The sequence below is a fragment of the Eutrigla gurnardus genome, assembly GCF_963514095.1.
Source record: "Eutrigla gurnardus genome assembly, chromosome: 24".
In the NCBI taxonomy this organism is placed as follows: Eukaryota; Metazoa; Chordata; class Actinopteri; order Perciformes; family Triglidae; genus Eutrigla; species Eutrigla gurnardus.
The window spans coordinates 1,092,429-1,115,253 of record NC_139935.1 but is presented as its reverse complement, the minus strand read 5'-3'; the positions used below and the strand labels follow the sequence as shown (position 1 = coordinate 1,115,253).

Genomic DNA, 22,825 nt, shown 5'->3' with positions numbered 1-22,825 from the left:
TCTCACTAACGGAGAGGAGTGATCGGGGAGCGGCGGCTGATTTATTCGCACCGCCGCAAGACCATCGCCGGGTTCCACGGAGGATCCGGCTGCTGGTCCAGGCTCAGTCCCCCCCCCACACCACCATAAAAGCAATTTGTCAAAAACACCAAGTGTTTGTGAAGAGAGAGGAATCTATTATTGAAGTGTTCCTGAAACCCAGAAAGAGGGAATCAAAGGCTGCTTGTGTTCTTGTCTAATTATGCAAACAGACACACTGCAGGATAACTCCACTCATTGATTTTGTATTTTTTTGTCATGCTTGTTGTGATTGGCAGCGAGTTACGGCCAGAATCGCCTCATCTGCGTCCCAGAAACCGGATTTAGCTTTTGTTCTGTTTGGATTTCACGAGTGAATCCATCCGTCTTGTTTCCCGTGTGGCCGTTTCCAAATACTTAGTGCCTGAATTTAGAGGCATTAAGTCACATGACAGCTGAGCTGAATGTAGTTTAGTCTACCTGTGTGGTTCTGTGTTGGGTCCTTTAACTTTCCATTCAACACAATCATCATGTCACACGCTTTATGACCTGCAATGAAACAGAAACAGAAAATACTTGAATATGACACAATAAAGAAACATATTTATGGAGCAAAAAGACACAAGCCTTTAGGAAAACCAATGATATAATCATTTTAAGTCCAGGGGAGGGAAACAGTTGCCATGACAACACCTTACAGTTAACAAGCAACCCAGGCAGGGAACTGTAAATAAAGTGATTAAAGCAACTAGATCTGCAAACACTTAACAGCAGCTTCTTTTTCATACTGTTTGTTTGATGCTCAGATGATGAATTGCGTCTCCGTCTGGTTTGATCTCTCAGAGCGTCTGACGTTTCGGGACGTTCAGTCACCGCAGGAGTTCCGCCACGGCGAGATAGCGGAGGTGGTGTGTGATGTCATCAGCTCGCCGGTGCCCATGGTGGTGTGGTACTACCAGGACCGAGAGATCACTGAGCAGCACCGCAGTAAGTTTTTCTTCACTCTCTCCCCTCGCTCTTATTAAAGGTAAAACACCTCCAGGAAACGGATGATCGAGGGAATTACGTGTTAAAAGTTAATACGAAAGTAGCTCTGAATGTTTAATTTAATAACCAGTTTGGTAAAATGTGGAGTTTTTTTTCTATTACTGTTTTAATTAGCTGCTTTTTTGAAGAATGCCTATAGAATATAATGATTTACCAACTTTGAAAGTGGATTAAAGGCGCTGCGATGCTTTTAAGGGTTGTGTGTTTGGTGCTGAATGAAGTCCTGTTAGTGACACACACGAATGTTAACGATGCAGCTTTCTAATTCATGAAAATGTTTTATAAGAAAGGAAATTAATTCAACTTGTTTATTGGGCCTCAAGGATCCAAACGTTGTTTGTTTACTCCACACGGGACCCTTTAAATGTTCAGAAAATGCATGGAAAGATGGAGTTACATTTCCCTTATTAGTTGAATTTAATGAAGTCATTGCAACCAAAATGTTTTATAGCTCCTCAGTTTGTTCGGTGGGTCTTCCAGGAACAACGAGAGTTCAAGTATTATGTGTAATATCACTTCAGAGATTTGTGTTTTTGTGATGAAGCAGATCTTCTCGTTTCTGACTGTTTTAAATCTTGAGATTTAAAGTTGCTGATTCAGTCATGATTATTTAATGTTGTTATGGAAAAGTTAAGGCTAGAAATTGCTTTCACTTTTGTGGTGTAATCAGTCGATCCACTGGTGCATTCTCATGAGCAGCGGCTCAAACAGATTACATTCTGAATGTAAACCTGCCAAATCCACTTGACGACTGAGAGAAAGGATGCTCATGAGTCCCGATGCGCCCGTTTGTCTCTTCTCAGAGAAAAGACTCGCTAATGTGCCAAAAGAAAACGCTTCTCGAGGAAACGCTGTTCCCTTCCTTTGTGTGGCTTCACAATAAGACAAGGGTATCACATGCTATAAATAGAAATCCCATCAGGCCCGGAGGAGGCGTACAACGCGGACAGGAAACCGTGTTAACAAGCGACTGAGAGGCCGGATTACGGAGCGCTCGGTTGGACGGTGACATTCTGGAGACGATCTTTCCCGGGAGACGTCATGCAGACCACCGAGCTGTTTCTGGGCGTTTAAACTCCACAATCGCCACGTCAATCATAATGTAAAGAGATATGATTTTTAAGCTCTCCGCTGTAATCCCCCCCCCGATGCTAACAAAGATGGACAGAAGTGGAGAAGCACGGAGAGGACGGGTGAGCCGTATTGTTTTCTGATAGGTGGAGGTATTTCCTGATTCACGCCTCTGCACCTGAACTCTGACTACAAAGAGCGACCCCTCGGATCGGTCCCGTTTTTAAAAATAATCTTGGTCGCCACGGTGACGATGGGACGTGGAGGAGAAGACTCTGATTGCGATGGCGTGGTTATAAATATCTCTGCTGGCTCGTCACTCCCGGCTCATCTCTCTCCTGGAGGCGGGTTGGAACTGTAATTGTGTGAGTGTTTATCTGGATGTTATCAGGTAAATGTGCCGAGGAGAAGATTGACAGTCTACTGGAGGACGGAGATGGTAATTTTCTCCCGCTTGTTGTTTTTCTTACTTTCTTATCTCGTCCCCCCTCTCTCCTCCGCCTCCGTCCATCCTCCTCGTCCTCGCCGCTGCATTGAAGGCAGGTTCCAGATGCTCCCCAACAACAACCTGCAGATCCATCAGGTGACCAAGGCCGACGAGGGCGTGTACCGCTGCGAGGCCAGCGTGGAGGCGCGCGGCGAGATCGACTTTGTGGACATCGCCGTGGTCGTCAACGGTGAGTTTAAAGGGAGACTCTCAAATATTTATTATTCTTTGTCCATGAAGTAGAGTTAGAGGTACAGGGTCCAAAATGTACAAGCTTTTAGTCCAAAATGGGGTTCTGCGTCCCGCCTGTTATTAATGTGTGGCGTCCCGGCCCTTCAGAAGCCCAAATAACCGGGAAAATATCAGAAACACAGCAAACTGTTGTTTGAGGAGATGTTTGCAAGAAGGTGTGGATGTTGACTTTGACCACCAGAGCAACAAAAACCAAACAAGTCAAATGTTTTCCTACCAAAAAGCCCTCTCTCAACTCTTATCATAAGTCATTTACTAAATCATAGTTGATGTTCCAGATGTTGGATCCTTTATCAAACCAGGCCACGAAATGTAGTTTTAAATTGCTTGGATTTGCATGCAAATCTTGTAAAGTGGCTGCAGAACAGTTTCAGTTGTGAAGCGTAACCCACACAGTAAAAAGTCACCATCAGCATCACCTGAGCTCATTATTATTATTGTTATTAGTATTATTATTGAGTGTTATACGTCATAGGATTCAGGGTAAAGTTGTATTTGGGTGATTTGGTTTCCTCGGTGAGCTGCTTAGCGACTCACGCTCCTCTTTACACAGTGTCGACAGATTAGCATGCATTAGGGAGCCAGTTTCCTCGCCATCCGCTACGTTTTTCTTCTCGCCATTGTTTTCACGAGCGAACGAACGCCGCTCTTTATTTTTTTCAGCATGGAGCCTGAATGCATCGCAGCAGGAAGCAGAAATCAGTGTCACATTGTTAAGCTTCTGTTAATTAACGAGTTTGTTATTAATATGAAAGCAGGTAGAAGTTGTTAAGCCTCTTATGAGACTATTGGAACAGGAAGTTGTCACTGTGCTGATTTAGATTCTGATGTTGAGGAAGTTGTCAGCTCTGACAGATTCAGCTCAACTCGATATCTTTTTAACTCTCTTTATTCTTTCCGTGTGATTGAACATTTTTCAATCAGCGGGCGTCTTTTTGCTCCGTGGGCATAAAAATCGAAGGATGTCATTTTAATTTTCTCATTTGTCCTCATTTGCGGCGAGTCACCTGAGACCGCCGAGGTGATTGAAATGTGATTTTCGCTGAGGACACAAGCGTCACGTTACGCTCCAACAGCTGCAATATTGTCTCTGCCCGTGTAATTCTCTCCCACCTAATGTAATAGCGGAGCGGCCCACTCCGCCCCCCAAAACTATGAATTGCATTCAATTTAGCACACCACTTAGCTCACTTCTGAGGAAGATCCAATAAGCCGGCTCAATGAGGCACGACCTATTACTGCACCGCACTCGCCATGGCGACGGGACGGTCTGCAGCGCCGAGCGACCTGAGTGAACTTCTCTTTGCTCCGAGGAGCCTCACTCAGCGGATCCCTAAAGACACTCACATTTACTGAGCGGAGCCTGAAGGCAACACGATATCATCTGTAGAAACACGGATTCTATAAATGAAGTATTGTTTATGAAATCAATGAGCTACAGGCAGCAGTACATCTTCCCTATTGTTTTACTTTTATTATCTATATAAACGTATATATTTGTTAACTTAAAGCTGCTATAATATTATTTTAAAAGGTCTCTCTGTGAACCCACAGATATTTTTATGTTCCCTTCAGCTCCACACAGAGTTGAAGTGTCTTGCAGCTCATTAGTTTGGTTGGATTTGTACGTTTATCACCTTTCCTCCTGCAATATCAAACCCATTTCTGCTCCGAGGTCAGAAGTCGGTCTGAAGGTGACAGAGAGGTGAAAGCACGCCTCCTTAAATGCTCACAATAACAGGAGCTAGCATCCAGCTATGTGCAGCAGGAGAAGCCCGAAGGACTCATTTCCAATGCAGCGAGGCCTCTGATCTCTTCTTCTTCTACTCCAGAGAAGCATTTTTGTCAGCTGTCGCCTTTATATTTATGGGCCGTGTCGCTGGAAGAATTCACGAGGGTTATTCTGCTGCTGTGGGTCGGGAGAGCAGAGGGTTTCCACAGGAACAGGAAGCCAGCCGGTCTTCCAGAGAAGGTATAATATCGACAACGAGCTGGACTGGTCAAACAACACAGAGGCCCCGAACACGAGGAGGATTGATCGCAGGCCCGGGTGCATCGATGAGAGCTCCATGTTTTATCCAGCAGCTGTTTGTGGGATGTTCCAGGGAGGAAAAACAAACTGATAAAACAGAAGCTGCTGTGTGAATGAAGACCTGCAGGAGGAGGTGGAGGATGGAGGTGTCTTCCAGGCTCCACCTCGTCCATCTGCACACATAATCCCGGATCTATTCCTTTTCTTCCTGCTTTTTGCTGCTTCAGTAAGGTTCTCTGTGTCCAGCACGGCTTTACACAGAGCATGACGACGAACAGGGATTAAGTGAGAGTTACGTTGGTGTAACAGACACCTAATGTTTGTCTGAATGATGTTTAATTTAACAGACGGATGAACAGTGTTAAGTACTCCTCTTCATGTCTGAAAAGTGCAAAAGAAGAAGCCCTCGGGTCAGAAACCTTCTTTTAAAGCTCAATTAGAGTTGGACGACACCGTCGAAGAAAAGGGAACTGATAAGAAAAGTTTTCAGCTTTCGGTGACGACAAACAGAAAACACGTTTGATGATTTATTTCATCCATAAAGTCAAACACGGCGGTTACACTCCTCTTCTCTATGCTGCTTCCTATAAACTTCTGTTGCTCACTCTTCCTCCTGGCCGCATTAGTGCGTTTATTTTATTGAAGAGTAGCTGCAAACGAAAGCCTCTAATGCACTGACAAACACATGTTTCTATAAATCTTTCACAATAAAAGTCCCCTTGTTATTTTGTTATTTAAAAGCTTTTATTTCCCCCTCCTGTTCCCTTTGCTCTCCTCTACGATGATTTGATAAATTTCTCTATGGTTCATTTTTATGGTGAACTTATTTTTAGCTGGTAGCAATAAGAAGTCATACATTCTTTAGACCCGACATGTCAGAAGAATGTCAGTTCCGACTCTCCCAACGTTGCTTTTACCCATTTTGTTGAACAATATTTTGTCTGAAAGATGAAATAGTGTATATTTCAATAAATATTCATGTGCCGGTTGATGAAAGTGGGCTTTCTTGCCCATGAGCATGTGGCGAGTGAAGCTCTGCTGACCCGGCTCTCCAGGGTATCATCAAAGCAGAGCGAGGATGAGGAGGATGGCGTAGCGAGGAAGAGGGCCGCCCACTGAATGACTAATCAACCTGCAGGCAAAACACACTGTGTGTGTCTGGAAGCACGCGGGAACAGGAAGTGACCTGAAAAAAGTTCTCATGGAGGAGTTGAGGAATAACTTCTACATTATAGTTAATATTGCATTGTAATTATGATGTAATGCTGCTCTTGTTTTTTACAACGACAGGCCAGCATCACAATAGCCTGCGTCTCCGTGGTGACAGTCCAGTTTATCACGACCATATTTGTCCTTCCTGTGGTGACACGCAGCCATCCTTCATCCCGAGCGTTGAGGGGGAATCCTCTGAAAGGAGACGTGTGGTGGAGACAAACGTCTCCCGTCTGGCGTCTGCATCAGAGAGGCCGATAGACTCGTGTGTGTTTCCATGGAAACGCAAACACCACGCCGACCCGGCCGGCCGGCTCGAGAGGAGAGGGAGATTAGCTGTTTTACCAAGAGTTGGAGAAGGTTGAGGCAGCTGTTATCGGTCCAGTAAGTTTATATGAGGTTACAGAGAGCAGCAGCTTCAAGGAATACGGGACAATTATTAGCAAACCATATCCTCCAAAAATTAATAGATTAAACGCTACGTATTAAAATGATTTAATCTGTCTACCATACTGACACCTATCTGTCTGTCTACCTACCTGCCTGTCTACCTACCTGACACCAACCTGTCTCTCTACCCACCTGACACCTACCTGCCTGTCTACCTACCTGCCTGTCTACCTACCTGACACCAACCTGTCTCTCTACCCACCCGACACCTACCTGTCTCTCTACCCACCTGACGCCTGTCTACCGTCCTGACACCTACCTGTCTGTCTACCCACCTACCTGCCTGTCTACCTGCCTGTCTACCTACCTGACACCTACCTGTCTCTCTTCCCACCTGACACATACCTGCCTGTCTACCTGTCTCTCTACCCACCTGACACCTACCTGTCTCTCTACCCACCTGACACCTACCTGCCTGTCTACCATCGTGACACCTACCTGCCTGTCTACCTGCCTGTCTACCTACCTGACACCTACCTGTCTCTCTACCCACCTGACACATACCTGCCTGTCTACCTGTCTCTCTACCCACCTGACACCTACCTGTCTCTCTACCCACCTGACACATACCTGCCTGTCTACCTGTCTCTCTACCCACCTGACACCTACCTGCCTCTCTACCCACCTGACACCTACCTGCCTGTCTACCATCGTGACACCTACCTGCCTGTCTACCATCGTGACACCTACCTGCCTGTCTACCTGTCTGTCTACCTGCCTGACACCTACCTGCCTGTCTACTGTCCTGACAGCTACCTGCCTGTCTACCCACCTGACACCCACCTGCCTGTCTACCATCGTGACACCTACTTGCCTGTCTACCTGCCTGTCTCCCTGCCTGTCTACTGTCCTGACACCTGCCTGTCTACCCACCTGACACCCACCTGCCTGTCTACCATCGTGACACCTACTTGCCTGTCTACCTGCCTGTCTCCCTGCCTGTCTACTGTCCTGACAGCTAGATTGGTATCAGTCGTCTCATCTAATAATCTGCTAGAAAACAATAAGCCTATTAGACAGAAAGTCAATCTGCTTTGATGCAGATCAGTTTGGTTGATTATTAGTCTTTATCTCTGTATATCTGAGAGTGGCGTCTGCCAGCAGCTCCATGCTGCTCCCTTCAATAAAGCATAATGTTTTCCTTTAATCAGCATCAAACATCTCTCTCTATCGCCATTCGTTTTTACTTGATATCACCCAGTCGTTACACTTTGTTTCTATGGCAACTGATCGTGTTGCAAAATGCAAAAACCCCTCCCGATTTCCCGGTACTCTTCCAAGACCAATCCACCTAATTGTGGGTTCACTTACTGACATGCTAGACCCGCTATTTTCTCCTGTTCAGCTGCCAGTTCCAACTACCGGTCGTGTCCTTCAGGATTATTTACGGCGTCCGCCGCCGCCGCCGTCTGTTTCGGGAAGAGAATACGTTTAAATCCAGCTCTTATGGTCATCGAGCTGACTTCCTAGCTTGTGGACTTTTGTTGACTTGTAAACACGGGTTCTTTCCAGAGAACTAGCCCCAGGGCATTCAAAGCGGTCCAAAGCCATTTGCATCTTGAAGCATGTTTGCAGTGGAAGGGACGTCTGCAAACCTCTCACTCATCTCCACCGAGCCTCTGAAGTCTCAAGAATATGACTCAGACATGAAGAACCCTAAAAGTTTGCGTGCTTAAACCTATGTTGCTGATTTGCCCTTTTGAAGTCTTGTCTGCTTGGCAGTGTGTCTCATTAACAGAGCGGTTTCAACCAGCAGCACTGATGTGGGAGCGAGTTGCATAGGAGAAGAAAGATGGAAATCCATGTTATCATGTCGGGCAGATGCTCTCCCCTCCCACCGGCCGAGTCGGACTCCCAGCGATCACGGCTGAGAAGCTTCTGCACCTTCATGAGTGTGTTTTGTTCTGTGGATTTGAGTACGTGGATATCAGGAAATGATAAATAGACGGCATATCAGATGGGCCGTGAAGAGTTCTCCACTTAAACAATAATAAACGCTGGTGTCGTTAGCGTAATGGATCTTTTCAGAACGACTACAGTACACCTCGCTGTTTGGTTCATTACCGCCATTATGCTTTGTTTGGATTAGAATCCTGCATTCATAATCACAAGCAAGTAAAATGTTTTATTTTTTTTCTCACCAACTTCACAACTGCTGCTTCTCGTCTTTTCACCGTTTTAATTATATTGTTTTTGCGCTGTAGTTGTTAGATCTACGTGGAATAAGCGTCCTCCAGGTGTCATCGCTTGTCAAATCATAAACTCCCTTCATTAACCTTTAATAGCTCCCACACCAAATCACACCTTTGCAATATAACATCATTCAGTTATGTTTTTTTCCCACAAAGTGGTACCTTTTAATTCTTTAAATCCCTGGTTTTAATTTGATCAGAGGAAAAACAAAATGGTGCTGAAGAGCTGCGCCTGTGCAGCTGCCAGCTCCACTAATAGGTATTTAACCCGAGTGCAAACATCTGTGAAGTAGGGTTTTATCGGCAGGATGAGAATAGACATTTATTTTTCTGTGTGCTGTGCTGATGTTGATCTTAGATAAATTAGCTGAAGAGGGAATGGAAGTGGTTTTACAGCAAACAAGCCGTGTTGAACACGTCTGAGCTTAAACCACCAGTGCTCCAGGATTTACACACATCCGAGGCTTGTAAACAAGTTTGTGTATCGCAGAGATGTTTGGTCATTTAATTACGCTAGCTATGAGAAAATCACGGCTGATCACAGGCTTTTGCATTTCCTGCTGGCATTTATAACGGTTGTCATTATCTGGATTCTGGCCACAAAGTAATCAGATTCCATTATGCAAATGATCTAGATCTATAGGCTGACTGATGATTCCTTTGGAACGTTTTGCAGCGTTTGCTTGAAATGTAAGACCTGGGAGGAGTTAAATGACCTCTCAACATGCAGCTCTGCAACCAAGTCAGCTAATGTGTAAAAAACACGCTTCCACCTTAAAACATACATTGAGAATGCAGTTTAGTTCTATGGGAAATGTCATTTTGCTGGAGATGAGGTAGAGGAGTCCAGGTTCCTTGCCTTTACATGTGCTTGTACTTTATCCAGAACAGATAAGAACATACAGTATTTTATAAGCATATTTCATCCACTTTAATCATTTTTATGAGAGATGTTTGTGAGTAGAGAGTTCACGGTCCTTTCCTTCAACCCTGCATTGTAATTATTTTAATATCACAATAGATGTGTCAACATGAAGACTAGACTGAACGCATGCTGCTGCACTGTGTATCCAGGAGTTGCTGTTAGCACTTCTTCAAGGGATGTAAGCAAACGCAGAAATAAGCTGCTTCAAACGGGCTTCATCACGGACGGCGAGCAGTGGGAGGAAGAAGTCCAGACTTGAGAAATGGACTGAGACGTCTGAAAAAAGCGCCCTGCCATAAAGCTGTCACTCGCTTGTCACTGCAAAGGCAAAGTGAGAAAAGAGCCGGAGCCGTTGTGCTTTTACTGAATGACAAGATGACAGTCAGAAGTGATTGGATGGCAGCGACATGCCGGCGCTCAACATGTACGCTGATAATGTCATCCAGACCTCTGCTGTTTATCAAAACCACCGTTTGTAAGATTTATGTTTACTGTATATACCAAAATACCTCATTGTTAGAAGTATAGTATGTATTCTCATGGCTAAAGAACACATGTGAGGACATATTGTCTCCTGGAACAAATATTAAGAAGGATTTCTTTTGCAGTTTTTTAGAGTTTGTATTGTGTTTCAAACCCCAAATCTTAAAATCACAGCGATAAAGCACTCCGGAGAAGAAATTGGCCCGACAAGACAAACAATGGCCGGTGGCTCCAGCACTTCAGCAGAGTCTGAATCGTTTATTCACAGAAGCAGCCAAGTGCCATTATTCATAGATGTACAGTCGAAACACATTTTCTTGTCTGGCCATTGTTTAAATGGATTTAGCTGAGCGTTTTCTAAAATCAGACAATAGTATTGTGAGTTCCACGTCGCTGAGTTCCTCTCCTTTTGTGTTATTTTTTCCAAAGCGGGGTCAAAGTGTGATTTGAATCCCCGTGGGATTACCAACAGCAGCAGCGTTGTCAGTGAGTGTTTACGGGCCGCTCGCTCAGGCCGATTTCATCTGGAAATGTTAGCCTTCATCATCCAGAACTCATTTTACTTCAAGACATATCAGCTCCAGACCTAGGGGCCTCATGAGGAACCCTGCGTGGGTTCTAGATGAAAACCCTTATCATGAAAGAGTCCTTGGTAGCACCCTGAGAAGGTGGAAATGTTCTGGATAGAACTTCCAGAGAGGGTCTCGGGTGGAACCATTCCACCATAAACTGGGTTCTCTTTCCCAGGTTGTTGCGTTGGGTTCTTAAAAGATCCCTCTATGGTTCTAGTGAGCACCTTTCTTTCCAAGAGTGGATGAACTCTCTCTCACGACTGTCTCTGTTTTTATGTCCACAGTCCCTCCGGTGCTGTCGGTGTTCCAGCAGTCCTTCAACGCCACAGCTGACTACCAGGAATCCGTCACCTTCACCTGCATGACCTCGGGATCACCTGACCCTGTGGTCACATGGCACAGGTACCTCCTACTTCCTCAATACCCCAAACCCAAATGAGCATTTATCTGCTGCTATGGCACACTATTATCTGAGGAACTAAGGAGCTCAAATATCTATCTATAAATATATATCTAACACGTCTGAAGGGTCTCAGTCATCCGGGTCATCGTGATCCTTGGCTTCTCCAGTTCTAAGCCACTGATGGACCTAGGACTGGTCTGGGGACTGATCTGGGGACTGATCTGAGGACTGTTCTGAGGACTCGTCTGGGGACTGATCTGAGGACTGGTCTGGGGACTGATCTGAGGACTGTTCTGAGGACTGGTCTGAGGACTGATCTGAGGACTGATCTGAGGACTGGTCTGATGACTGGTCTGAGGACTGGTCTGAGGACCGTATCGTACTTGGCTTGTAGGTTATGTTCTAAACCACCTCGTTCCACCATCTTCAGAAACCTAAAACAAGTCCAGTCCTCCTTCAGGTCCAAGAACAGATTGGTGACGACCCGTACTCCAGCGTTGTTGGTGCACATGCATGCGTTGGTATTAATGCACATACACAAGTATTCAATATTCTTTCACAAGGCAGGATATTATCGTCCGCCCTCGCTCATCGCCCTCGGCAACCACACACAAACGAATCACACGCCACCAGCACCGGTATGAGAATGTACACCTGGAGAGCGTTTGACTCCCCACTGTCCACTTCACGGCTCCACGTCGGGTAATTAGCTTTGCAGCCCACTGAGCACTTTATTGTCATTCCAGTGACATTCCTACATTTTTACCCATAATTCACCTGTTTGTTTCTGGTGAATTCACCTAAATGGATCATCGCTGTGCTGTTGTTCATGTGGACTTCCTTCCTCTAGTCAGATATTTATTCACTACAGCACAACATGGAAACGTTCTGGAAGTAATCCATCACGATGAAGATCATATTTTTTTTTATCAAAGTTATATTATCATTGCACGATAATGCAGGGGGGGGGGGGGGGGGGGGGGGGACTTTGACAAGAGACGGCGTTGACGTAGACATGCAACGTGGTTCTAAGTGTGATGTATGGCCTGCCGCGGGCCGGCGGCTGCAAGTGGTTTTCACGCTGTACTGAAGTGAATGGAAATCAATGGCTGCCTCTGGGAGATGAGGAGAAGGCATTTAAAAAATCTGCTTTTAAAAATGGTAGTGGGTGAATTTGATCTGCTGTGAAGGGAGGGTGAAATATACGACACCATAGCCCCTAAAAATATCAACATTTTGAATTCATTCTGTAGAACTAGTTGCAAGGAATAGGGCTGCACGGTGGTGTAGTAGGTAGCACTCTCGCCTCACAGCAAGAGGGTCCCGGGTTCGATTCCCTATCCCCATCCCCTATCCCCATCCTGCATGTCCAAAGACATGCAAGATGGGGATAGGTTCATTGGTGACTCTAAATGTCCCGTAGGTGTGAATGTGAGCGTGAATGGTTGTCTGTCTCTACATGTCTCCCTGTGATAGACTGGTGACCTGTCCAGGTGAACCCTGCCTTCGCCCAATGACAGCTGGGATCGGCTCCAGCCCCCCCGTGACCCTAAATACAGGATAAGCGGTAGAAAATGGATGGATGGATGGATAGTTGCAAGGAGGGAGGGGAAAAAAGCCAAATGGATGCTGGTTAAAAATAACACTTAAATATGGCGCTGAATAATGACGCACGCCCACACTCAGCACTCATTTGAAGCCATTTCTACTTTAATTACCATGTTCTCAAGTCCTTTCTGCAGACGAGACGAGTCTGACGGAGCCGGAGTTGCTGGTGTCCACAGCCATCTCAACATGATTGTACACAATTACAGTCACAGCAGGATCTCTGCCATAAGAGGATGTCACTCAAAAGAAATGGCACCTCGATTACTAAACTCTGTCATTTGTTCTCACTTTAAACATAATTAAACCTCCAGAATCTCCAGTGAACGGTTCGTTCATGTATGTCAGTCCTGGATTCTGTGTTCGTTTTCCCTGTAATAACAGAAATGTGTCTTTAGTTCTCTTTTATACAGTTATAACTTCTATTTGCTTCCTTCAACGAGGAGGTAAACCTGTAACTTCTCCCTGAATGTGACCTTGTAACTTCCAAATACTTGATCCTGATCTCTGGTTTTCAGCCCCGGACAGCAGAAGGGAGATTTGCTCCAGGGTTTGTGTTACCTTGCCTTCGAGCAGCAGAGCAAAGCAGGAGAAACAGATTTTAAGGATGTAAGAGCATGCATAATACACGGCAGCACGTTTCACAGGAGGACGGGTGAGAGGTGACGTTGTGATTCATTTTAACTTTCATATTAAGACTGTCAGTGTGGCAGCTTTGTCCCCAGATGGTTATCTCACTCTCTGTCTCTTTTTGTGGATCATAATAACTATTTCAGTCATATTTGGTGATTTAAGAGCAACCTGTTCACGATTCTCTTTTATTATTAATGTTAAGATCTATTAAGGGCATACCGTTCCACAGAAAAGAGGCTTAATAAAATCTAAAGTATTTGTGAAGGGCAGACTGCTGCGTCTCGCTTTAGATGATGACATCACTCCCACGCTGAACTCCAAGCCGACGGCTTCGTCGTGCGTCGGTTCGGTTCCCAGGTCCATCCCAGCCTGCAGAATTAACATGCACACATCACAACAGAGTGTCAGCTTAGGCGTAAACAACAATCACAACCCAATTTACTTTTGCTTTTGATGTCCCCCCCCCCTCCCTCCCTCCCAGCGTCCTCAAGCCTCCCAGTTGCATTTCCTGTCAGCGTGAGCGTGAGCCGCCTCGTCCTCTGCGTGTCTCGGGTAATGGACTACCTGTCAGCAGTCAGTCAGGATAATGACATTCAGTGCTGCTCCGTCCGTTCCAGAGATGAGGCTTCTCTTCATTTCCTCTTTGGCTCGCCAGAGTTATTATTACTTGGCTTTGGTGTTTCCTCCGTCGACTTTCAATTATCCTCCCTCTCACTTCCCCGAGTCCGGGGCCGGGTCCCCTCGCCACGCGGGACCGCCGTGAGTCTGGAGATCTGCACATACGAAGTCACAGAATAATAAGATTGTTTTTTTATTTTCATTCACACAGAGGAGTATAGGGGCACAGACCTTATAGAGAGGTCTCTAAATATATTTCAAGTTTGCCGTTATTCTAAGCTCGGTGCTGCTCAGCTTTTTGAATTGAATTTACACAGCAGCTTATGAGGTTTAGAAAACAGGGTGCCAGTCTCAGATTGGGGGCATTAGGACCCGTATCCAATGAACAGGTAAAAAATAAGAATGTGTCTTCCTACCTTTTCTTCACGCTTCAGGGTTAAAATCACATTTGGGTGGATTAAAAATAAAATGCAGACATATTGTAAGCTGTTTACTTGGTATTCTTTTATTGCTAGCCATAATCATTTTATTTTTAAAATGCGCCGCTTCACATTCACACAACTCCTCACCTGGGAGTCGCTCCGCTGCATCCAAGCAGCTGGAGCATCAGTGCCTTGCTCAAGAACACATGGATTGGGGATGTTAACATGACTATGTGGATTTTCTGACTTATCTACCAGAAGACCTGCATGCTATCAACTTCCTGTTTGCTTTCTTTTCTAAGCTGTTCTCTTCTGCAACATTAGCATTCATTTCCAGCTCATCTTTAACGTTGAATATTCACTCTTCTTTAGCTTTAGCTTCTCTAGCTCTGGTTGGGCCACATCCTGAGAAGAGTATCTGGCTGTGTGGAAGCTTTGTCCGTCTGCCATTTAGTGCTCGGCGGGGAGTGGATTTATTAATCTTCATTATTTATATCGCCCAGACACTGAACCAAAACAACTGAAAGAAGCTGAAGTGGACTGTAGAGTCCAGTGAAATTTGACCCATTCCGATTTAATTATTGATCAGTGCAGCTTTAAGAAAACAAACCTATTAATGTTCTTCTTACATAACGTAGCTGCAGTAACGTTGTGTGTTTGTTAAGCATGCGACGTCAGAGGAATTTAAATGTGCGTTAGTTTTGTGGAGGCGTTGCTGATCCCATAGACATGCAACCACTGAGCTAATTGTAAATGTGTAGCCTGCATGCAAACGGCATACCAAACAGCAGCTGTGAGTTTCTTTAAATCTGTGTTAAAAAGGGGGAAAAGTCCAATTTCCCCCCAAACTGGCAATCCCTTTAACTTTGCAGATTAAGCGGCTGGTTAAGCTGCGGTAAATAAACAAGCGGAGGAGGAGGAGGCTGCAAACCTGCTTCACACCATTATGCTGCTGCTGCTGCCGTGCTTAAATATAGACATGGATCAGTTTGGCTGTTGCTTTTTTCCCTGACTAATTTCCCAACAGAGTCCAATAAGAAAAGACATTAAGTCAGCACTGTATTCATCACCGCTCCGGAGTCGAGCTCTGCAGTCCATAACTGGATGTACACAGCAGCACTCGTGAGGCTGGATCCCGACGAGGAGACGGAGATAATACTTTGAGAAGTCGTCGAGTGCAAAGAATTCTGATGACATACTACAAATGATTCACTGAACTAGTTATTACAGTTTGATGCGTCTCCCCAAAACATCGCTTGCATCCTACTTGAAAGGCTTTCTATAAGAGTTGCTGTGGTGTTTTCGCCTCTTTATGTTGCCACGGAGACGAAAATAGTTTCAAAGGCGTCTGTCTGCTCTTAGCCTCTGTTTTATGGGATCAGCTGACACCCAAAGTGCTGAGATTATACACGTGTATCATCAAACATGTGCTGCAGGGGGGTCACTGTCAGGTTGTTTTCATCGCCGGTGTGTGTGTGTGTGTGTGTGTGTGTGTCCGTGCAGGAAAGCGAAGCAGCTGGAGCTGTCGGAGCAGTACATCATCAGCAGGCTGGAAGGAGGCCGGAGCATGTTAACCATCCGAAACATCCGGCAGGGCGACGGAGGCAGCTACACCTGCAGGGCCACCAACAAGGCCGGCTCGCAGGAGCGGGAGATCTTCCTCAAAGTGTTCGGTGAGCATGCTGAATGAATTATTCCTCACAACCCTTTAGCATCTGTATGAGTCCGAGGAGTCTTCATCACAAAGATGACTCATAACAAGCTGCAGTGAACCATTCATATCACTCCGTTGTACTCCGATGGCAGCACAAATACAAATATATCTCCGAGCCTGCAGCTGTGTGTGGATAGAAGAGCTGAAATAAGTTCACACAATAACACAAATCCTCCTTTCATTTCAGAAGCTTGGGTTCATTCTACATTATCTGCCGTTGTGCTCTTTTATGCTTTTGGGTGAAATGGCATTGGCCATGGCAGTGAGCAGTGTTTTATGTTGCTCCATAAAGCTTTATTGTAAGGACCTCCGCACATACTTCATAAACAAACAAAAAAACTGTTTCAAAAGCACAGATGTCCAAATGGCCTTCAACAATAACAACTGCATCGGAGTGATATATCTCTGCTGGAAGGAAATGTCTCATTTATTGCTTCATATTTCATTTACTGCACTCCGAATAAAAAATTCAATTTATATTTTCATAAAACCTGCCGGCTATTTTCCTCACAGATCACTCTGATAGTGCGTCTTCCAGCTCATGGAAATGTATGGAGATTTGTGCTCTAGTCATCAACATCCCTTCGAGATGAGCAGAGCAGAGCTTGTTCTTCAAAATGCACATTTAAATGAAGACGTTGAGGGGGAGGCAGCCGCGGTGCTTTCCACTGCAGCAGTTGTAAGTTAGTTTTATTACCCCTGACAGCACAGGCGGGTGGAGAACAGGGCGTTTAAATTAAGGCACGGTATGTGTGTGTGTGTGTGTGTGTGTGTGTGTTTTAGTTTTTCTAATATTCCCAAAAAACTAAATATCAGCCTCAACTTCCCTCCATGTTAGATAATATAATATTAGACATCTAACACTGTAACACTTAACTCATCATCTTTCTTTCTTTTAATAAATTGTTAAATATGAATTCAAAGATGACAGCAGATCCAAGAAACGTCTCCTTTGTATTAATGCATGATTCCGGAGTGATAAAAGCAACAAAGCCTAGAAAGAGATGAACCGCGTGACTAAAGAAGGTGTGAAACAGTTATTTCCAGTTAAAAAGCTGCAGCAGCTGCTGGATATTCACTTTCTTCTTCAGGGATTACCTCGTGCTTTTAAGGCTCTGAGTCATTTGTTGCCAAAGGAATAAAAAAAAAGCCATTTCTCCTCTTAAGAGAGAGCTGCATTGTATTTCTTGGTCAGTTTGTCTCTGCTGGTGTTACTTTGTTTGCACAGACAAAGACGACGTTCAATGACGAGTCTGAGACGACCGTTCGGCTATCTGAAGCATCAACACTAAATGTCAGCTTCAGGTAAAAGAACGAGGTGCTTCTGTTTAAAGGGTCTTTCACCAGCATCCAGCAGGAACATAGACGGAGCAGAGAGGCTCATCTGTGCAGACAGAAGCCTCAGTCGGCCTCAGAATGCATCGTTATATGCATCCTCATGGAAATACTGTTCAAAAGTGTTTCCTCATTTGAACTAGTTTCATTTTAGTTCCTTTCTTTATGAGAAATGTAATCAGAACGAGAGAAAAAACAACTCCTTCCATAAACGGCCATGCCTATGCATTATATAATATAATATAATAATATAGAAGTAAGTTCTCTATTTAATCCACTACACTTTGTAGAGGTATAGGAGACATCGGGGATGACAGGAGATCAGATACACATACAGTCAGTGCTATAATTGAATATTACATTCTGATACCTGCCGGGAGGAGCTTTATGGAAAGTCAACTATTGCTATCGGGGGGAGAAATGTCCCTTTTTCAACCTGGACCTTATTTCCCAGAGTTAGTGAGTAATCGCTTTGAGCAACTCCTCGCCGTCGGTGTACGTCCATTAAAAGACACATTATTATTATTATATTAGAACATTATAGACCTTCGATGGCATGTTTGGAGACTTCTCTGACGGGATCCAGTGAAATAAGTCAAGAAAAGTGTTTTATTTGTCTGCAGGTCCACTTTAACCCTCAAACAAGCACTTTGGTGGACGTTCATCGACAGCGAGACGTTGTCTGATGCGATGACATCACAGCGTTCTCCTTCTATCACGATTAGTCCTTTACACACAAAAACATGAGAAAACAGGAAACTTCCAAAAGTCACTCAGCAGGTGATGTTAAAGTAAGCATCGCGACTCACAACATTTGCAGGATTCATGATAATAAAGTGTCATTATAGTTATTAACAAATGGCAGAGTAAAATCCTTGAGCAGGTTATTGAGAAACGTTTGGATTGACGCATCAAACTAAAAAAACAAACTCAAACCTGGAAGGTCGAATTCATTTTGGATGTTTATCTTCCAGCACACAAATGCTGCTCAGTTCTTCTCATTTAGAGTTGAAATGTTTGAGATAATGCGTTATTAATAATGTTCCCCACAGAGTGCCTGATAAATGAGACGTTTTCCATTTAATATTTGCATGATGAAGGGCATCTGGGCCAGAACGTCTGCCGATAAGGTGGTGATGAAGAAGCGGTTCAGACCGGCTCGGTACCATTAATGTTATGTGTGTGGGTGGGTGTGTGTGTGTGTGCATCGTGGAGTGAATGCGTCTACATGCGTTTGCTTCCAACACAAAAGATTTAATAAACGAGGCCGATCATCTAAAGTGCTCCCCTCGTCTTCCTCTCTGCACAAATCAAGTCTTTTCTCTCATTGGGAGCCTTGGAAGCGTTTTTTTTTTTCTGAGATCAGTTGAGTTGTTTGTCTTCACACAAAAAGATTGCTGAACTATTATCAAGGTTTTTCAATTGAGATGATTTTGTTTAAGAAAGAAAGTGAAATGATTCTTTCTTATTGGCAAAAATGTTGTACTTGTTCTTGGGAGAAAAACAGATCCCAGAACTGGATTGCAGACTAAATAAATGATTGGTTGTTTTTGTGTTTTAGTGCCTGTTGTTAAAGAATAAAACACATTTATTGTTTTGGGTTTGTTTGGCAATCGTTCCTATCTGATTAGAAAACATTGTATTGGAGAAGTTGACTGCTGCGTTCTCAGAACAGAGACATATGGAGAAGCACCAGTTCCACAATCATACTCATTTAAACCAGCATGAATGGTGAAATGATTGCTTTGTGTTTTTAACATCCATCTCCATTTACACACTTCCTGCTCCAACTCTCCTGCTTTAGAGCAACGAGAGATTACAGGCAAAATGTTCAATCAGTGTTGATGATTGAAGCCATAAACTCAGTGTGACAGGAGGGCTTCAGCAGTGACTACACGTACCAGGATGCATTGCACTCGAGCGAGGAGCTGCAGCATTTACTTTACGATCTGTAAAACTAAGTTTCTCCATCGACTTTAGATCTGTCCTCGTGCATTCAGCATTAAAATGGTTACAATCATAGTCTACTAAATGTAAGTGTGTGTGTGTGTGTGTGTGTGTGTGTGTGTGACCTATGTTTTGACAAGGACCCCCAGAGACAGCTCCTCCCCCCGGAGGTTGAAGCCTTGTGAAATTGCCGAACACTGCCGGGTGGAGTTTTTTGTTTTTGTTTTTGGGTGGTGTGGGGCCTATCAGTCAGGAGGATTATTGTTAAAAAGGATTGCCACTTATTATAAAACGTGTTACTGTGTTACCTCGCAGTGTTCATCTTCTCTAACTTGAGGAAAGACATGACATCACTGAGCCATCGAGAGATGGAGGGAGCTTTCGTGGACTTCCAGTTAAGGAGAAGATGCCGTCTTGCCAATAAAGAGGTGAAGGCTAAAACGTCTAGGTGTTTGGAAGTATACTGCCGGGTGGAGTTAACAGCCTGTCGGCCTGCTGGATGCTACACCATGCTCCTCTGCAGGCACCCCTTTAAGGACTTAAGTGCAGTGTGTGTGTGTGTGTGTGTGTGTGTGTGTGTGTAAAAAGCAGCAATCCATGTGTCATGCTCTGTGGCCTTGACATGCATGATGTTTCAGGACTCGCTTAGAGCATCTTATCGGGGGGAGGCAAGCTGGGAGCCCCCCCCCCCCCCCCCCACAATGCGGTGCTCGCTCATCGTCAGGTTCACACGCCGCCGAAGAGGCATCCATCCAGACTAAAAAAATCCATATTTATTTAAACCAGGGAAGGCAGAACGCTCACGGGAGGAGAGGCGTGCGTTCTCATGTTTCAGTGTTGTCGTCTCGGCCGAGGGAGTCTGCAGGAAACAGGCCGGAGGGCTTCACCGCCACGCCCTCAGACAGCGGCGTGCGACTGCAGTGTATAAATGATGGTGGCCTAGACTGTCAGCACAAAGTCATGCATCAGCTCTGTGTTTAAACCACCGTGGTATAGCCTTCATCGGCCGTCCCTCATGAGTTACCTCTCTGACAGTTCCTCCCTCTCCCCCCCTTCAATCTATTCTTTACTCACTTATCTGTGGTTTTCTCTCTCTCTTATTCATTTCCTCCTCCAGTCCAGCCCCACATCACCCTGCTGAAGAACGTGACCGCCGTAGAGGGCAGCGCCGCCATGATCTCCTGCGTGGCCGAGGGCGAGCCGCTGCCCGACATTTCCTGGAGGAGAGCCAGCGACGGCCAGACCTTCGTGGATGGAGACAAGGTAGGAGCTGCCAGAAGAGTCCATCTGGCTGTGTGGGGGTGTGCATCGACACACACCACATGTTAGAACAGAACGCATATATTTAGACCAGTTTTAAATACAGTTGCATATAAAATATTTGCCAAAATACAAGATGGTACTGACTGTAAAAGTTACGTCCCTGACATGGAGCCTTTAAAGGCTCAGTGATGTGTAGTCTGTCTGCTTGTCGCTGGATGATGATGTCATCGGGTCCAGGTTTTGATTTGGTGCGGTGTGTCAGTAATACATCCGTGTGTCGTTGGCTGTTTGGTCAGACTAGTCCGAAAAAAGAAACCAAAAAGTAGTTGTTTGTGCGTTCGTCTCGCAGCCTCTGGGATTTCTAAAAAAAACATCTGATGCGTGTCGGTCGTCAGCACCCCGAGGTGCCGCTGTGATGCTTCAGTCACATGACGCCGCTGGAAGCTTCTGTGTCTGCTTGATTAGATGAAGTCAGCAGAATGAACATGAAACAATGTTTTGCATACTTTGAAGCGTGTCTTTGAATATGTCATTATACTCTGGTGTATTTTCCAAATGTCAACATGAAACGAAGTCTGTTTTCATCCGTTGTCACGGCGATCCAAACAAAGGTGTCCTGAATTAACCTCCAACGTTTCAGCATTAAAAACACTCAAATGGATGTCATGAGGTGTTGGTGCAACAAAAACAATATCATCATGAGACGTCTTACTTCTGTTTTTGTTGTCATGGTGACCATTAAAACGTCACTGCTTTTATCCATGTAGGGAAAATATGACTTTTTGAGCTTTGAGTGCTAAAAGAAATAGCTGGCATTAACAGGTAATAACTTAAAAAAAATAAAAGCACATCTAATCATTCCCATCTGCCGTGGCATGAAATGCTGCGATCGCAGCCGTTAATTGGAAAGCGGAGCTTGGTGTGTCTGGAGGAAGATGTTCACGTTCTCTCAGCCGGAGAGCAGAGCTCTCTACAGAACATTAGCTTCCAGCTGACACACAATGCCTCAAAGAGCATTTTAATATCAAAGCTTCAGTCAAATAATACATTCACCTTGTGTTTTTTTACAGCGAGTGTTTAAATCGCTCGACTTTGCTGAGATTATTATCTCGAGGGAAATCAGCACACACATTTATTTGGATTAGCTGCCTGCGCAAAGAAGCGGCAAGAACCTTGAAGTTTTCAGGGCAAATGTTTATACATTCACTTTGGGTCCTTCGTCCCTCTGTGACATTTATGTAATCCGACTCAAGAAAGGGAAAAGACACTGAGCTTTTTGTTGTGTGTGTTCCTTTTTTATCTCTCAGCATCCATTATTCGCTTTGTCCCGACCAACAGCCTCACAAATCACAAATTGAATGAGCTGCAGCCGCATTTTCTCGAAAAAAAGAGTAATTATTGTTGAACGAGCCTGCTGTCAATGTCAAAAACCATATGCACTTCCATCCCAGCTTCCCTGGCAAAGGGGGCTGGAGCTTTCATGGGAAGGAAAACAAAGATGGAAGCCGTTCTTTTTGCTGTGGAAAAAAGGTCACCGCGGAGATAAATGAATGTGTGCATTGGCTCGAATCGCTCGGGTTGATAAATCACGGTCGAAAATGAGAGTAAGTGCTTCTCTTCCCACAGCAAATGCAATTATGGAAATGCGTGGTGCGAAGCAACACACCTAAACATACGCAGAGACACACAGGGCTCCCAGCAGCTCCATGCATGATGGATGGCCGCAGTCATTTAGGGATGTTCCTCTCTCAATTCTCCCCCTCCGATCTGCATATCCAGTCTGCACACTCGCTCTCTTGTTGAGAGACATTCAGCTTCAAAGGGCTTAGTTTCTCTCCGTGTAGCTTCTCATTCTTCTCACTCGCCGCCGCCGACCACCGCGCTGCCCTCGCTGCGACAACACGACGGCATGCTCTTTTTGGAATTGAATTATGAGCATCGGGATACTGTTTCATCTGGTGTTGTTTCGCTGATGAGTGAGGTCATCGACTCGCCAGCGAACCAGCGACGCCAGCCGGATGACAGATCGACGGACTGCATGCCGTTCAACAATCAGTTCCCTATCAACCCCCTCCCTCTCCCGTGGATTATTGTTTTCTTTCCATTTGTCACCGGGTCACAGATCCGCAGGCTCCCGTGGGAAG

At 45.0% G+C, this 22,825-nt stretch overlaps 1 protein-coding gene across 2 annotated transcripts in view; it reads left to right on the top strand.

The window, feature by feature from the left end:
- The window catches only part of ncam2 (neural cell adhesion molecule 2), a 176,783-nt gene that overhangs the window by 124,062 nt on the left and 29,896 nt on the right, over positions 1-22,825 (top strand). For both annotated transcript variants that reach the window (XM_084003870.1, XM_084003871.1), the window contains exons 4-8: positions 862-1,005; positions 2,676-2,813; positions 11,026-11,143; positions 15,926-16,095; positions 20,536-20,681. In XM_084003870.1, coding sequence (XP_083859996.1) covers positions 862-1,005; positions 2,676-2,813; positions 11,026-11,143; positions 15,926-16,095; positions 20,536-20,681 — 716 coding nt within the window. The remainder of the gene's footprint in view (positions 1-861; positions 1,006-2,675; positions 2,814-11,025; positions 11,144-15,925; positions 16,096-20,535; positions 20,682-22,825) is intronic.